This window comes from Engystomops pustulosus, chromosome 7 (assembly GCF_040894005.1).
Source record: "Engystomops pustulosus chromosome 7, aEngPut4.maternal, whole genome shotgun sequence".
Taxonomy (NCBI): Eukaryota; Metazoa; Chordata; class Amphibia; order Anura; family Leptodactylidae; genus Engystomops; species Engystomops pustulosus.
The window spans coordinates 57,215,410-57,233,960 of NC_092417.1; the positions used below are offsets into that span (position 1 = coordinate 57,215,410).

An 18,551-nucleotide genomic window follows, 5' to 3' on the forward strand; every position below is an offset into this window, starting at 1 on the left:
CTGCCTTTTTCGGGGCAGGAGGAAGACGGGACCCTGAGTACCTGAGTGGCTGGCTAGTGCAACCTTGTGCTCATAGTGGTCAGGAACTTGGTATCAGGAACTGAGGCCTCATCCACACCCTGGCAGGTCTCTAGCAGGTGGTGTGTGCAACAAAATAGTGGAAAAGGTTGAAGGTTTTTCCCTGCGACAGTCCCCATGAGTAGATAGGGATTCCTGGTAATGGAGGATGGGACGCCCTTGGTGGTATACACTCAGAGGCAACGCTGGGCAATGGGCACAACAGCAGAAAACTTCAGCTGGTTGGATATGGTTCATCAGGAGCCCTCTCAGCCTGGTTAGTTATCTTCAAGCTGGAGGAAATAGTTGGCCTCTTCTTCAGCAGGTTAGGAGAGACTCCAGATGGTGGATGAATGCTTGGGCCTGGTGTACATTCACGGGCCAAGTGTGTCAACTCAGTGTGCCACAGAGGCTTCTGCTTTCTTGAATATCTGTACTGAACTCCCTTAGGTAGGACTCTCCTTCAGGACTGACCTCTGCCCTGAACTGGATTTTTCCAGTCACAAGGGGTCTTTATAATCTCCCTTGTGAGGTGGCAAGCTCTCTTATCCAACCAGCTCCCTCCTTTCACTACAAAATTACAACACATTCAATTGGACACCAGTATTACATATTCTTTCACAGGCAGAGTATATCAGGCTCCTAAGAAGTTCTATGGCAATGAGAGGGATTGAACTTCACAATACCAGGTTTAACCCTTGCATTGTGTGGCATAGTTAATAATAAAAAGAATGGCGCCACTTCAAAAATTGTGAAACAAAATCAGCAGACTTTACTCCACAGTGCTACGTTTGAGGCTTAATTTTCATGAAGTCTGCTGATTTTGTTTCACAATTTTTGGAGTGAAGCCATTATTTTGTTTAGTACCTATTGATCTATCTAACTATCTAGATAACTATTTGGGGGAATGTATCATGCAAATATGTAAACTCTGCCCCTCCTGTCACGCCAGAAATATTTAGAGGCTACTGTCTCTTGATATATTTAGCGTCCGACATGCTACGGGCATATCTATGCCAGGTCTTGTATGGCATAGAATTGTACTATAACTATGCCAGTTATTGTTGCAGGTTATAGCTAGTGCGTAGGCACGAGGCCACTCTGCGTCCAAGGGTCCCCTTTATCTAGAGATTAAATATTAATATATAAATGGTTTTCAGGACAAGAAACAACGGCAAACCAGTTATCCTTTGCTGTCATGGAATTAGGGCGGCACCCAGAGGTACTAGCTAGGTAAGTGTTTTCTCACATTATTTACAGTAAATACATGGTCCTATGTAAAAAAAAAATACATTTTGATGTGGATGTAGCTTATGAGATTTTACTATTTTAAAGGAAATCTACCATCAAAAACAAACATGATAAATCCTGGACACTTACTTATAGATCCAGGCACTATGACAGTGGTAGTCTTCTAAAATCAACTTTTCAAATTATGGTAATGAGCCTGTCTTATCCTCCCCCTGCTTCTCAGAGCTTCCCCCAAGAGGAAGAACAGAGGAAGAGCAGTGGAAGTTTCAGCATACAGCGGGAGGGGGGAAGTGCTCCTGCACGGTCTAACAGTCTTTAAAGTCAGAGCACAGAGGGGCTTTAGTAATGCCCCCATAGCACTTCAGACTCATTGGCATAATTTTGAAGTTGATTTTTGAAGGAAGGAGGCCTTGGATAACAACTATAAGCAGATAACCAGAGTCACAGTGCGTAACTATGAGTAAGTGTCCCTGGTTTTTCATGCTTGATTTTGTAGATTTGGTAGATTATCTACTTTAATCTACTAGCCCCTTTGGGTAGGATATAACGTATTCTTTCAAGAATTCCCATTTTTATGTGAAATCTTGCATGTTAACTTATATAAGTTCAAAGTCATATGAAAATGAGCAGAGAAGAGTCATATTTTATCTGAGATGAGTCAAAGTTGGTGGCTGCAAGTGGGAGTGTCACTTTAAATTACCCTATCTACAGTTCTGTAGTACTTAGGAACATATTAAAGATAAGAATCTCATCTTTCAGATCACATTTCATCTCTTTAACTGCCCGTATCTGGTCTTATGTGATCTGAAAGATGATTCTTATGCTTTATATGACACCAAAACTATGTAACCTGTTTCTAGGTACTATAGAACCCGACACCTTTTAGTTCCCCTGCTGTAGCTGTGATGCTGGCAGGTGTGGAGTGATGATGTCATCATCTGCTGGCATCACAGCACATAGAAAGATGAGAAGAAGAGAGCTGCTGGGGAACTGGGGTATGATAGGGTACCAAAATATGGACCATATGAGAGGGGGCCAAAATACGGGGCAAAAGGGGACCCACAATATAAGGGAGAGATGAGAGCGGCTACATTATGAGGAAAGATAAGAGCCAACAATTTGAGGAGGATATGGGGCACAATATGAGAAGGAGATGAGAGGGTCCATAACATGAGGGGAGGATGTGGGGCCACAATATGAAGAGGAGATGAGAGGTCACAAAATGAGGGGGAGATGAGAAGGGCGACAATATGAGGGGAAGATGAGAGCTCACAACATCAGGGGTAGATGTGCAACATCCCCCACCGGGACCAGGCCTTTTCTTGGGGCCTGGAGGCAGCCGTGGCCCAGAATATCAGACTGGCGGTTGCAGCCTAGGCACGCTGATGTCGCTGTGCTTGGTATGGGGACCGGAGGGCTGTCTTACAGCCTGGCATTTCTCCAGCAGGTGGTATGTGCAAGAAATATGGAGGGAGAGGCTTGGGTACAGGTTCTCCCTGGGGCATCCCCTTAGTGTCTGTAATATATGTGCCTGGGTAATGGATGGGGAGCCCATGGTGGTGATCCAGTGATCAGACTGAGGCAACATTGTGCAAAATAACTCACGGTTCTTTATTGGAACAACTGCAGGCAACGGACCAAAATGATCTCAGAACAGATGCCGGATTGTTGGAGATTCCGGACTACTGGAGTGGTCATGGAGAGTGATCCTCAGGAGTAGATTCACCAGCCTGGTAGTAGATACATGCTGGGATGGAGGCTGTGTCCAGATGTGGAGGCTGCAGACCTTGTCCTGGGTTTTGCTGTGTGTCTGTGCTAGAAGTGCACAGACACCCTCTCTTTCTCTCAGTATTTGTTCTGGAAGATCTGCTCTCTAGGAGAGTTGGGTTCTAAGAGGCCTTGGGAGCTTGGGCTAGCAGCATGTGCTCAGAGAGCTCTCTGGTACAAGGACCTTTAGCCTCTCCCTGTCCAGGGGTTTTGTTAACCTGGTCAGGTGGTGGCTAACTCTCCAATCACACTCCAGTTACAAAGAGGAACATAATTGGCTAACAATTCCTACACACATACCCTGTTAACCCTTGCTGTATGGGCAGGGTCTACCACTGCCTATTACCTCTATAGGAATGTATAATCCCTGGGGTGAATTGTGCAGGCTCACCTGCTGGGGGAGACACAGACTGGGGCTTATTCGCAACACTCCTCTGCCTGCACATTGGCAGGGGTGTTGCAAATGAAAGGGGACACAATATAAAAAGAAGATGAGAGGGTCCATGATAGGGATTTTTATGCTGAGCCCCTGTGTGTTTGCATTGCATTTTAAAACTTATTGCAAACACATTGGAAAAAACACATCTAAAAATACATCTGTGTTTTTGCTGTCATTAATACTGATGTGTCTTGGGATGCATTTTGCCTGATGCATTTTCTGTGCCTCTCAAAACGCAATGAAAACACATCCTGTAAACGTGTCCTAATAATATACAGGTAATATTTTCATGTAGAAGTAGATGGTCCTCCATAATCAATTTCACTTGTGGGCCCTAGGCTCCCCATTCTGACCCTGATCAGAAGTGTTACTCCACTGCTTCCAAACTTGACTCATCTCAGGAAAAATATGACTCCACTCTGCTAATTTTCAGATGACATTGAAGGAGATTTTTGTTTTACTTAAACTGTGAGATTCCATATAAAAAATGTAGCTTTGGGAAGGCTATTTCATACCCTTCCTGAGGGGGCTAGTATTTTAATGAAAACAAATCTAGTGACAGTGTCCCTGTATTAAATTCACATATTTATGGGAATTACTTTTCATCATAATATTTATATATGTTTGTACTTTATTATTTATATGTTTTTGTTTTTATATATTTATTAGGGCACAAGCTGAAGTAGATGAAGTTATTGGCTCCAAGAGAGACATTGAGTATGAAGATCTTGGGAAACTACAATATCTTTCTATGGTATTTATAGACTTTTTTTATTCCTAGGCATAGGAGATTTGCAGAGTTTTGGAGAGATTTGTATAAATCTGCGATCAAAAATAATTTTTTTTCAGGTTTTAAAGGAAACCTTGAGGTTGTACCCAACAGCACCAGGAACATCAAGGACTTCAATAGAGGAGAAAGTTATTGAAGGAGTGAGGATTCCTCCAGGATCACATGTAATGGTAAGGAGAGGGGCATTACCAATGAAATACCATATTTTTCGGACTATAAGGCTACATTCATACACATGTATGGGGGAAGTATATACGGCCGACGTATATACGGCCGATATACGTCCCCCATACACTTCTATGGGCTCACGGCCTTGTACGGGAGCGGTATGGTGCAGCACACGTGCGGCACCGTACCGCACCGTAGCCCGGGAAAAGATAGGACATGTCCCATCTTTTCCCGCATTACGGCGCTGTGCGCCATACCTTGCTATGGAGAGGGGCGGGGGTGAGCGGCGCTCACCTCCTCCTCTCCCCGCGCTGCCGTGTGCCCGCCGTGCTACGGTGCGGCGGGCTCACGGCAGTGTAAATATAGCCTTAGGTGCACAAAAAATCCTTTGATTGTTCAGAAATCAAAGGTGCGCCTTATAGTCCAGTGTGCCTTATATATGAACCGTACTTACAGACAACAGCTGCCTTGAACTGTGCCACCTGCTGGTCATTCATCCTTATAATCAGGTGCGTCTTATAATCCGGTGCACCTTATAGTCCGAAAAATACTGTATATACTACCAGGCCTGAAACAACGTACAGAAATCATAACCAGGAGACCACATAAGTCAGAGGAGAGATCTCTTTAGTCTTTGAATGAATGCTGGAAATGATTATAGTGTTCCCAACATTCTATGTAGAAGTAAATGCTGTGACCTGAGTAATAGTCATATCAATATCAAAGCACAGTTATAATAAAAAGTACATCCTTTTTTAAATTTATGGTTTCCTGTCAGGTCTTTTTTCCTTTCTTAACTGCTCGTAGTATGTACTGCATTGAGAATCATTTTTTCTACACTGCCCTTCAGTAATATTTCTGTTTCTGAATATGTAAGTTCTAAGTATTTAAAACAATAGCTGCAAAAATAACTGGTCGAAGAGACAAGAAGTGGCTCCATTTTGTCATGTAGTCATTGCATTAAAATACGTGAAATTTAGGCTCCAGTTCAGGTTTATCTGTGAGTAAAATATAATTCAGGCTGCACAGAGGCAGTACATAGCCTGAACATGATGAGGATTTTGTCAATTTACTTTCTTCTTTATGCCATGAGTTTCTAGTCCCTGGCTTTTCCTTCATTCAAACTATCTCCTACTTCCTCATCATTCCATTACATGTGATCAGCTTCAGAAATTATGCTGCCTTACAAGGTGGCTAAAAGAGGTGTGGTTTTCCTGATCCCATCCTGGAAAACTTTGCATATTTTCCCAGAATCCCCTTGTGGAGCATCCATGGCTATAAGACTCCACACCTACATGGCGGCCTCAATCGGCAGTCTCTGTAAAGAGAACTCTTATTTCCTGACCCTAGCTTCAGAGTGGATAGTCTTGATTATTATGGTAAAAACTAGTTTTATTTCAAAGTATTTTAGTATACAGTGGGTATGGAGAGTGTAAAGGATTTTTCACTCTTTGTTTCATTACAGCCAATTGGCAAGATCAAAAAGGGTTGTTTTTTTTTTGGCTTATTAAGTTTTTTTTCTGCTCATTAATTCTCTGCACCCCATTGTGACAGAAATGTAGATATTTTTGCTAATTTATTTTAAAAACTGAAATATCACATGGTCATAAGTATTCAGACCCTTTACCCAGTATTGAGTAGAAGCAGCTTTTGAGCTGGTACAACTGTGAGTCTTCTTGGGAATAATGCAACAAGTATTTCACACCTGGATTTGGGGATCCTCTGCCTCTTCCTTGATAATGGAATAGACCCAGAGGAGTTCAGAAAGGAATCCAGTGCTCAAATAAAGAATCTTCCGAAGAGCCAGGGAGTTTATGGCTCTAAGAATTTATTAAAATAAAAAACCAATGACGTGTTTCGGCTCAGTACATGGGCCTTCAGCAGGCATCATGTACTGATGAAGGCTCATGTACTGAGCTGAAACGCATCGCTGGTTTTTTATTTTAATAAATTCTTAGAGTCATAAACTCCGTTCTTTATTTGAGCGCCGATTCCTTTGCGAACTCCTCTGGGTTTATTCCAAGATAGGGAGGAGAATGTACATTAAAGAGCAAAAAAAGAACTTTTGAAAGTTCATTCATATATTTGCACATTGTAATTAGATCAACCCTTAGCAGTCTTTATCCCAAACGGAATAACAACATATTTGACAACTTGTCTTGGTATTCTTATAATTCCATTCCTTTTGTTCTCCTCTGAACCTGATATTTTTTTCAGCTTATGATCACTTCCTATACTTTCTATATGCCTTGCCTACTTCTCTTGTTATGTCTACAACTTTTTAATGCAATTCTTTGAAACTGGAGACAATAGGGGTGAGTTTACAGAACACTACAAATAATCTTTAAAGGAAATCAAACACATGGGTGCAGTGCTTCTAAACCAAGCACGCTTACATGCTGATGTGTGCCTGCTGAGACAGGATCCGTTCTTCCTTTTGATACTAATTGCTTAGTGTTTGAGAAAAAAAATGTCTTTTTCAAATATGCAAATGAGTCTCATGGGCTCCTGGCTATTTCACAGAAGCCCTTTCTGGCACCGTCATCTGCTAATTATTCACGCCTCCTTTCGTCTCTCTGGCTGGGGAAGGATGAGACGCAAAAACAGTGATTTTAAAAGACCGGTTTCTCAAAAACTGAGCTATTAGGAGAAAAAATAAGAACAGATCCTGTTTCCGGATGCACTCATCAGTGTGCAAGTGTGCTTTTAACTTTTCTCTTACACTTCAGATGTTTTACCATTAGTGACTACACTAATAATAATGGCAACTATTAAATTTAAAATGATCAGAGGTGTAATAGAGGATTACTTGGGCTGTGATACTCTACATTTATAAAAACAACCGTGTCTATTTAGCTATACTCTGTGTAAGGTTTTCTCATTCAGTAATGTCTTCTCTTTGTAGTTGAACACATACATCATGTGTCGGATGGAAAAATATTTTCCAGATCCCTTGGTCTTCAATCCTGAAAGATTCCACCCTGATGCTCCCAAGTAAGTGTGGTTTCCATAGCTTAGTCCTATAACAAAGACACCTGGATTGAAATTCTGCATTTAAAAGCCTCAGTTATAGCTAAATGAGGGTTTGTGAAAAAAAAACATGGATTACAGAATTTTTATTCTTATGTAATTTAGATTTTTTATGTAATGCTAATTTAATAATTTATTTTAGAAACATATATGGTGCTGTATCTTTGAATATAGAGACCTATAATATGTATTATATTTCCATACTCAGAGATTCAGGTTGATGTTTCTGTTGATATTGTTATGGATTTGATATTAGTTTTTGCACTCTTTTTTTGTTTTTGGGAGGCAGCATGAAGAAGCATAAAAATTCCACTATTGTTTTTTTGTCAATATTTTTAATGACGTTTACCATACATGCTAAATATAGAGGGAAATTTATCCAGGCTTTTGCGGCAGTTTTCTTTGGTATCAAGCCCTGAATATTCACAATTCCTTGAGCACCACCAGGCTGTTGTCATCTCCACATGCAGAGGCGATAAGGGGGCATAATTCTACACCAGGCAGAGTTTGGCATAGAACTGTCTGTCAGCGCTGCTGGCTGTCAGGTGTATCATGATGCCAGAGTCCAGTGGCGTAACTAGAAGCTGATGGGCCCCAGTGCAAAGTCTGTGCCAGGCCCCCGACTGTAATGTATGGTTCATAGTAATAGTCTTCTCATATGGGAAAGTGACACCATAAGGGCCCCCTAAACCTCCTGGGCCGGGTGCAATCGCAACCTCTGCACCCCCGCAAGTTACGCCACTGCCAGAGCCACTCAATATATCCGGCGGGTGCATGGTTTACATTTCCCTATTGGCCCTTACTGGTGCTATCTGCCTTAGTGCAGTTTTCCCAATAATGTGCACTTTACTCCAGATAATCCAATAGTGTCAAATGCTCTTAGTTAATCTGGTCTCTTTCAGGTTGTGACACAGTTTTTTCTTGGTGGACTTTGTTTCATTCTGTTGCAACGCAATAAATGTGGCACAAACTTGGACTCAGCGCTACCACACACCTTTAGGTGCACAGTTTTCTAAAGTGTTGGATAAAGTGCAACCACGACACAAAATTGGCGCTAGCACAATAATATATATATGGGCCAATGTCTTTATTGTATTGTTTATTATGATGGATGCTGTTTAGATAGAATGGAATGGAAGAGACGTAACTTTATCTTGTTTTACACGTACAGGCAGACCAACGTCTACTTTCCATTTTCTCTTGGACCACGTACATGTATTGGACAAGTATTTTCACAGGTTTGTGGATACTAAAATTTTAGAAAGGCAAAGTGAGCCATTAAAAAAATAATATTGATTGCCAAAATAAATTATGCACCAACAATCGATTAAAACTAATGTATCTACTGACAATATATGTATATATAACAATATTAGAGAAATGATAGGTTTATTAGGGAAAAGTAACAGGGGGCTGTTGTATAGTATGTTGTTGGGCCACCTCTAGCCTGGAAACCAGATGGAATATGGAGGGACATTGAGATGTGCATATTTCATATTGTATCCTGTCCTATCTGATCCCGGGCTATTGACCTGGGAACCAGGTGGGCAAATTATAGTGACATTGTTTGGAAACTATTTCAAAAAGGCAAGAATTGTCCTGCCGAAAAATACCAGTGGAAACATTCATATGGAATAAAGAGGACCACTAACATGGTGAACACTACATCGAGGGCTTGGTTGCCCTTTTCCAAGATGGCTTCTTGGCAGCCTCTTGGCACCAATGCACACGTGCAGGTTAGATCCACAGACGCTGAGATTACATCAGCTGTGGACCTGAGGCTTTCACCATGAGATTTCTCTCCAGAGCCTTTTGGATAATTTTAACCCTTTTTTACACACTTGTCTTTGCACTTGTACACCTTATGATAACACTTTGTACTGTAGAATCGGACAGCGAATAATGACATTGTTATATACATGTATTTGAAATCGATGCACTTTACCTTTGGATATACTTTTTCATATGTTTGTACAATGATGAATTACACAATATTGCACAGTTACTTTTAGACAAGCATCTGTATGCTAATCACCTACTATGTTTTGCTATATATATTCAATGTGGGTCACTTGTTAGTTGCTTGATGAAGGTGTTATACACTGAAACGTCACCACTTTTTCAATAAAGTTCACCTCTTATTTTGAAATTAGAACCACGGAGTGTTGCCCGCTTTCTACTTTATCTATCTATCAGTGTAGAGAAACTCCTCACTTAGGAGGGGTGCAAAGCCTCCACAGGTCCTTGCTGGGTCCCTACTTGATAGCAATAGAAGAAACGCAGTCCAAAGTTCAAATCAAAATGTAATTTACTGAGTATAAATCAATAAATCACATTTTGTTTTGTACTTTGAACTTCTGGAGTGCTGCCAATTTTCTTCTATTGCTATCTATCTATCTAGACAAGACTATGTGATCTCGGTAGTTTACGTTACCTGCACTGCGCTGCGCTCAGCAATCTCTGTCAGCTCCATAGAGATTAATGGAGCAGAACGGTCATGCGCGGCTGTTCCATTACCCTGACAGAGTGACGAGGGGTCCGACGAACCCTTGTTTCCGTGATCTGTGGGGGTCTCCGTGCTGTGGATAGGGCCTAACTTTTCTTCGTGGGACTTGGCAGAAGAGAGATATGTGCAATTAAAACTTTGCTCATATGACTAGATACTATTGTAGAAAATTCTTAGCTGCATTGGGCTTTTAGCATCTGGAAATAAATATCACAAATGCACGAATATGCCCTCTGTGGGCACCCAGGCAATCACCCCAGCATGAAGTTCACCAGACAGGACTCAAATAATCTTCCTACAATGATAGACGAATTTGCCCTCCTCCTTTCAACTGTGTTGGTGTCTTTAGGAGGCTGAACGATTGAAAGTTGTCAAAGAAGAAGGAGGAATAAATTACGGCTTAGATTGCTGTGCTGGCACTTTGCTATAAATAAGTGGCTTTTGGTTGAAGTTTGGGCACTCAGGCTCCAAAAGGTTCACCATCACTGCCCTAGAATCTTTCAACAACTAATATCTGAATAACTTTCATGGCTATATATGAAAAACAAATACAGCTTTATTAAATGTTTCTTGAAACCAAAATGTAAGATTCTGAAAGCAATATCAGGAAAGGACCTTGAACTCTGAGCTGTGCAGTGGTCCTCTAAAAAGAAGAGAGATAAGGACAGCCTATCATATCCCCAAATAGGCACTTGCCCTGTAACATAGTGAAGGCAAAACCCAAAGGTTAAAGCTGAGCTTGGACTTTTCATAGCTGTTGGACAATATATATTTCTCCTGAAATCTGAAGGCTTGCTTATAGTCTTAAATGGTCTTAAAAATACAGCCAGTAAAACACAGGAGTGGCTTAGGAACAGCTTTGATAATGTCCTAGAGAGGACTAGACTTGAACATGATCGAACAGCCAACCTGACAGAGCTTCTGAAGATCTGTAGGCAGTGGGGTAACTAGGAGAGGGTGGCCCCCATAGCAGACTTCTGCATGGACCCCCCCCCCTCTTTAAAAAATCGGCACATATTTGTACACTCACATATTTATAACACACAGATGTATACACTCATATATACGCACATTTATATACTTATATACACACATAAAATAAACTTCACTTATACACACACATTTATACACTTATACACATAAATACATGTATACAGTCATATGCACACAGTTATGTACTCATATATACATTTATACACTTATACAGCATATACACATAATACACATAATAAACACACTCATACAGTACAAAATACAACTCATACAGTTCAGAATACAAACACACACACTTCATATACACACCTACGGTATATACATAGCATGTGCACACAAACATACAGCAAATACACAACAATCAAATATGATTCCATGCAGCCCGGTGGCTGTAGACTGCATGGAGAAAGAAGATTACAGCAAGTAGAGACAAAAGATTCTTAGTCCTGTTGTCTCCTGGTGCACATGCTCCATTCTTTAGTGTGTCAGGTTGGGAGACCAGGCCCCTGACACCGCAAGCCCTGTAGCAGCTGCTATGGCTGCTACCCCTGTAGTTACGCCCCTGTCTCTAGGGGATAATTCCCAAATCTAGGCGTTGCAGACCTTATGACATCATACTCAAGAAAACTGGTATCACTGCTGATGGTGCTGCAAATATTTGATGTTCTGTATAAAGTGTCTGAGTACTTATTTCTATCAATTCTCCCTTTGTTATTATTAGTTATTCAGTGCAGATAGATGGAGAAAAAATGTTAGGAAAAAAACACGGGACAACAAAATGTGAAAAAAGTGAAATGATGTGAAGAATTTTGTATCCATCTGTTTGCATATATGGATAATGTTAAAGTAGCTTTTCACAGCATTACATATGTTTCTCCACTCCCAGAACACAACAACAAATCCTGGCTTCTTTCAAGACACAGGAACCAAACCCACCCTCATCTGATTTAAAGCTTCCTGTGGCTGATGGGGGATGGAATGTGAAAAATTTGTTGTTTTGGGCTTGTAGAGTGTAAACCTGCCATTGCTATGTTCCATTTTGGAGGCCCCAGGTTTTCCCTGCCTGGCAGAAATCCGAGTTATGCATAATATTATGTTTCCATGGAAAGACAAATAGAAGATAAGAGTCTCCTATATGTATTGCATTCACTATGTTAAAGGGCGAGATCCTGTACAGAGAGATAGATGCAATCCCCTTATCTCTTTCACCTCTCTTTGGTGACTGTCAGAGAGCAAGGTCCTTCTCTGCAAAAGCTTTTAGGATAAAAAAAAAATGTGGATTCAAGAAATATTTACAAAGCAATTAAAGCTATCGGGGTGTATTTAATAGTGTCTCAGGTTCCACCATTCTCTAGCTGGAAAACACTAGTCTTTTCATGAGCCAGATTTATCACTGTAATGATCAATTCTGGTGCAGTACAAGACTGCCGGCTCCCACTTTAGACCTAGTTTTAGTTGGTCAAAACTGTGCGACAGAATATTTGCCGCACAGACGATTTCCTACAGGCCCCTCCCTTTGATGTGATGCCAGACCTATTTTCCAAAGGCCCCTTAGCCCAACAAACCTTGATAAATAGGTGCAAGGCCAGGGCTTGCTTGTAATATATACGGCCCCCTAGTAATGAATATATACAGGTCCCAGTAACACATATATACAGCGCCACCCGCAGTAGCACATATCTTAAAAGTGGTGGCGGCCCTGGGGTGCGCTTCTGTATAATCCGGCCCTATGCAGGGTATTTTAGACAGTTTTTTGGCGCAAGTGCATTAATAAATTAGCAAAATAATTATATAATTACTACATTATTCTCTTTACAGATGGAAGCAAAGGTGGTCATGGCCAAGCTCCTGCAGAGATTCGAGTTTGAGCTGGTGGAAGGGCAGAGCTTCAGGATTGTGGATACCGGAACCCTGCGTCCTTTAGATGGTGTGATCTGTAGACTGAGACCACGAGCAGAAAACAAAGCACAGAAATAACCATTTTATCTATTTTTAAAAATTAAAATACTTGTTTTTGCCTCATTTATACAAAGTTCTGTAAGTTTTTTTCAGTGTTAAAGCTCATACTTGAGACTGTGTTAGGATAAAGTGTGGAGTAATTTGTATACTGAAGCAAAATCCTTCTTTCTTAACTTTGTATTAGTACAATGGTAGAGTGGGATAGAATTATGTTAATGTGCCCCTTGGGGCTTGTTCATATGGCTTCATGTTCTGGCAGAAAAATATTGGACCACATTTATTATTAGTGCTGCGGAGTGCATCCAATTCATGAAGAGGAGAGCACAGTCTTCATGAATCTGGTGCACCCCATGGCCTCCCACACTGCATGAACTGAGGGCACCAGTTTTTTCCTGGTGCACTCAGTTTAAAGGGCGTGCACCACAATTAAGTCAGACTTCCAAAATAAATGTGGTGCACAGTGCGAATACGCACTGGAATGCCCCTTTAAGTGCACAGTATTGTGTTGCGGTGTGTATAGTGCACACAGTGCATAGAATAATGACGCAGACTTCTTAGTAAATATGATCCATTGTGTAAGGTCTAAAAACGGAATTAGCTGCCTATGATCAGTCGTGGCTTTCTGCTAAAAAAAAGGGGGTTCTCTTTTGGACTGAAATGATTCTGGGGCAAAGGACCATTTCAAAATCTGATCCAAAATACACTGTGCAACTACCCCTAACATTTGGAGGATTAGGCCATTGCATAAAAGCTTCCAATTTATAAATCCACCTGTTTACTCCTATTTTCTTCCTAGTAATACCTGCTTTGTTGAATACTTAACTATATATCTTGTGAATACTGTAATGCTAATTTTGCACCACTTATGTGGTTACTTGTATGACTATGTCAAACCCCATGATCAATAAAACCTTTCGGAGCCATTCCCTGTACATTTATGTACATGAGACCTTACTGGCAGTCCCTGGGTTATGAACAAGATATGTGCTTTAAGTTGAATTCCCAAACCAATATTTTTTTAATCCCTGTGACTATTGGGTTTTGAAAAAATTGTGTTGCCATTGAAACAAGAATCAACAATAAATCTTTGTTGCAGTCACCTTTGATAACTTTTACAGTTGAGCAATGCAGCCTGGTTCTTAAGTTCAGTAAATTACCAGATCTTCACCAGAGGTCAGAGTGCCCGGAGAGGTCCGTCTGTAACTAGAAGTTGTCTCTAAGTCGGGTGTTCTTTAGAAGGGGACTGCCTGTATTATCTTCCAGGCATGGATTCATCATTTCCAAGTTAAATTTTTATTGAAAAAATGTCTGTTTTTATTGAACAAAGTAATAATGACTGTAACAATTTTACCAATAAATTTTGTATAACTCCAGAAACACATTAAACCTTGTAGTTCTCATTTCATATTTACTTACTCCACAAATAGTTGATGCAACAGAAAGGGTTTACACTGTATAATATAGAATAGATGTAGACATTGCTTTGATATAGGTATTTACAAAGCATTTTTTCTTTGAAGGGAACTTGTCACCAGAGAGCCTTTCTTAGCATGGGGCAGGTTCCCACAGACACCGTAATGAATAATCCAAACATTATAAAATCATAGAATTGAGTACTACGGTTTTTAAAATAAACTATATTAAACTTTACTATGCTCCCTGCCAGCTTTTATGTGCCTGTCCCAAAGGGGCGTAGGCAAAACAAGTCCCCTCCCCCTCCTGTGGTACACACGCTCTCTGTTTTTGTCTTCCTTCAAAGCAAGCCTGCTCCTCTTCCCCACGCCCTAATGTTTGGATTATTCATTACTGTGTCTGTGGGTGACAGGTTCCCTTTAAACCACGAGGACCATTATATAGGTCTATGTACAGTTACCATTTCAGGCAACAATAGGGAGCCTCCAACTTTTTTTTAGTTTCAACACTTTTTTTTAATTAAAGCGAACCTATCACCAGGAATGTAATTTTTAGTCGGTGACAGGTTCCAATAGCTTATGCTATGCTGATTTTGAAAATGCCTTTGTCAAAATTCTGAATCATTTCAATACTTTATCTGATTTTATTTCACATTACTTGGTTCCCTGCCAGCAATATGCGGTGAGTCCAGGGGAGGGAGCAGCTGCAGCCTGTGTGTGCATTTTCCCTCTACTCTGCACCATCCCCCTCCCTCACCTGCCTGCCCAATGCACATGAAAAAAGTGGGGAGGTACCTGCACGAATTTGGAGGAGAGGGGACTGACACAGACACAGATAGGCAGCAGCTAGCAGGATATTTATATGAAATGCGTGTAGGGACATAGATGGGGACTGTATACAGATATGATAGGGTAAGCCCTGCAAACTATATTGTATCAGGTTAAAGGGGCGTGGTAAGTCGGTTAGGGGCAGGGTTAAGTGAGCCATCGGTTAACTGAGGGGAGCTGACTCCCGTCATTCACGAACAAGAGCTGGCTCTTGGAGCCGGCTTGTTCGCAAACGACACACAACTAGCTGTAGGGCTGGGGAGTTGGAGGAGATGTTTAGGGAAGGATATTTATTCTAAATGTTTGAATTTATGAATTTAGACTGAGTGGATGTGGAGCTGATATGATTTAGTAAATATGGTGCATAGGAAGCTCAGGGAGAGTGTTTTACATGTTACTATACGCTTGGCTGCTTTGAAAGCGTTTTTCTTAATTGCTGGAAGTGTAAGCATCTGTGTTAACATTTTTACAGCTGCTTACACTTCCAGCAATAAAGAAAAACAAAGGCATTTCCCCAAAACGTCACCTGTTTAAAAACGCCAAATGTGAACGCACCATCAGGGTACAGAGAGCGTTAGTCATTATAAAGCCGATTGTGTGTTGCAGGGGGCATGTCACAAGGCTTGATGTATATTTGTAGCAGGGATGTTTGAATTTATATAGAAGAGATGTCTGTGTATGAATGGAGAGGAGCTATTACAGAGTTGTGTGTGACCACCAAATGGTTGTCAAATACATTTTTCCTTTTTTCAATTTTCAAATCTGCCATGCGTCTTATAGTAAGCTGGGTCTTACAGTTCAAAAAATACTTTTTAAATAATGCATAATGCAAATAATACTTTTTTAAAATAATGCATTTAAATAAGTGGGTTTGGTTGTATGTTTGGGCACTCGGTCTCTAAAAGGTTCGCCATCACTGTACTAGGCTCTTCACAGTTTTTTTTTTCTTCTTTTTAGGATATGGTTCTCTATTCAATATTCCCTTAAGAGTGACATCTAGTGTCTGTCATCTGTATTGTCCCTGTCCACTTTTTTACTTTCATTCCTCTTATTTATCATGACATTTACTGCTGTATGTTTCCAGATGAATCAATGCAGTGTCAACTAATTTATTTGCTGTGTTTTGTAAGCTTTTGATTTTTAACTAAATTGTTTACCAATAAAAATATTTTGGGGAATTTTGCTATTTTTCCACTATAATCATGATTTAGGGTTAACCGTGTTTGTGGTGTTTTTCCCTTTGTTCTTTTTGATAATGTGAATTAAAGGAAATCTACCATTTACTTTTGAGCATTATAAACCAAACATACCTTGACAATACTGTAGCTACACTGATGCAGAAACATATCTTGTTTAATCCCTGAATTGAGGGGTTTTCCTGAAATTTTTTTTATAAAATTATGATAATTAGGCTCTGACGCTTCTGTGGCTGACTCTGATCTCCTCACCCTAATTATGCACTGCTTCAGTTTTGCTGCTTCCTGCCCAGCATAAGCTGAGAATGCATCATCACTGTGTTGTCCCTGACAGGCAGAAGTAAACAATCGCTGCACCATCAAGCAGCTGTGGTGTATGAGTCATCCAGCTCAGGTTGATTTATCCTGTCTGGACAGTTCAGAAAGCTCTGTGTAATCTATTGATGTTCCTCAAACAGCAGCACCCAACTTTCCCAATGTCCTGAATGTTATAGTTGTTTTTTGAGCAAAATCACTCAGATCAGGCATCAAACAAGATATGTTTCTGTATCAGTGTTGCTTCATTCTCAAAGTTTGGTTAACATTGCATAAAAACAAATAATAGATTTATGTTAAACTTACTTAAAGTAATGAATTGATTCAGAACGTAAGGGAATTTTTAAAATCAGCATAGCATAGGCTATTGGAACTTCTCGCCAGCTAAAAAGACATTCCTGGTGACAGGTTTGCTTAAAGTTTTGCAATGAAATACAATAGCAAATCATAGAAAACAAGGGTTGGTAGAAAATGTATTTCAAGTTACACATATCAAAGCAATCACAGTAGGTCTAGAGCAGTGATGGCAAACCCTTTAAAGACAGGGTGCCCAAACTACAGCCAAAATCCACTTATTCACCATGAAGTGCCAACATGGAATTTTAAGCAGTAAATTATTGCTACCTGCTCTTCCACATCTTTCAATCGTATCAGCCCCGGAGGCCACCAATACGGTTGAAAGAAGGGGGCACATTCAGACTCTCGTAGCTTCTCTCCACGGTCTCTCTGTAGAGGCAGAATAGTGGGTTCAGCATGACGACCTCCAAATATAATGCAGCTCTGTAAACACCTTCTCACTTTTCCCGCAATTCCAAACAGGCAATAAAGTGTTGCTTTAAAATAGCGCAGAGAGCAGCCTCTCTTAAGTTGCCTGGGACTGCAGGAAGATTTGGTGGATTTGGTCCTGTTTGGTGAACTCTGTGCTTGGGTGATGGTCTGAGTGCCCACAGAAATGGCTCCGAGTACCACCTCTGGCACCCGTGCCATAGGTTCACCACCACTGGTCTAAAGTAGATAGTAGTAGATAGTATATGCAGGCTGCGATAGTTGAGGTGGAGCTGTATCCAAGTTGTGGAAGCTGCAGCTCTGGGCTAGAGTTTCGCCCTAAGTGTCAGGCAGTAGGCCTGAGGCACTAGAAGTTCCTGGGACTATTATCTGTGGCAGCACTGAAGGTGTGCTACACACACTGGGGGTCATTTACTAAGGGCCCGAATCGCGTTTTTCCGAAGGGTTATTCGAAAATTGCCGAATTGCGTCGATTTTCCCTGAATTGCCCCGGGATTTTGGCACACGCGAAGGGATTGTACGCGACGGAAATCGGGGGGCGTGACCATACGAAAACCCGCCGGATTCGGAAAAACCGCCACATTTAAAAAAAAAAGTGCTGCTTGACACACGCTTACCTGCACCCAGCGTAGGACGGTGAACTTCAGTGCACTCCAATGAACTTCAGTGCAGCAGCGACACCTGGTGGACATCGGGGAACTACCTTAGTGAATCGCCGGAAGACCCGAATCTCCCGCAGAGAACGCGTCGCTGGATCGCGAATGGACCGGGTAAGTAAATCTGCCCCACTGTCTCTCTGTAGACTCGGACTGAACCCTGAGACAGACCAAGACCCTGTGCTTCCACCCAGCAGGGGTTTTTATACTCCCTGGTCAGCACCTCTCCAATCACACTCCAGCTGACATAGCAAACAGATCATTGGCTAATTACACACACCATTAAACTGGTGCCTTTCCAGGCAGCATCTACAGCTGCAATTACACCAAGTTCTCTTCGCATTATCCTCTGGATGAATTGATCAGGCTCACCAGATAGATCCTGACAGGGAGAGGCT

At 41.1% G+C, this 18,551-nt stretch overlaps 1 protein-coding gene across 1 annotated transcript in view; it reads left to right on the forward strand.

Annotated features, from left to right (window-relative positions):
• The window catches only part of LOC140069853 (cholesterol 24-hydroxylase-like), a 30,748-nt gene extending 16,402 nt beyond the window's left edge, over positions 1-14,346 (forward strand). The window contains exons 10-15 of the mRNA XM_072116042.1: positions 1,218-1,290; positions 4,184-4,268; positions 4,364-4,474; positions 7,378-7,466; positions 8,674-8,740; positions 12,820-14,346. Coding sequence (XP_071972143.1) covers positions 1,218-1,290; positions 4,184-4,268; positions 4,364-4,474; positions 7,378-7,466; positions 8,674-8,740; positions 12,820-12,978 — 584 coding nt within the window. The 3' untranslated portion in view covers positions 12,979-14,346. The remainder of the gene's footprint in view (positions 1-1,217; positions 1,291-4,183; positions 4,269-4,363; positions 4,475-7,377; positions 7,467-8,673; positions 8,741-12,819) is intronic.
• The last annotated feature ends 4,205 nt before the right edge of the window (positions 14,347-18,551 follow it).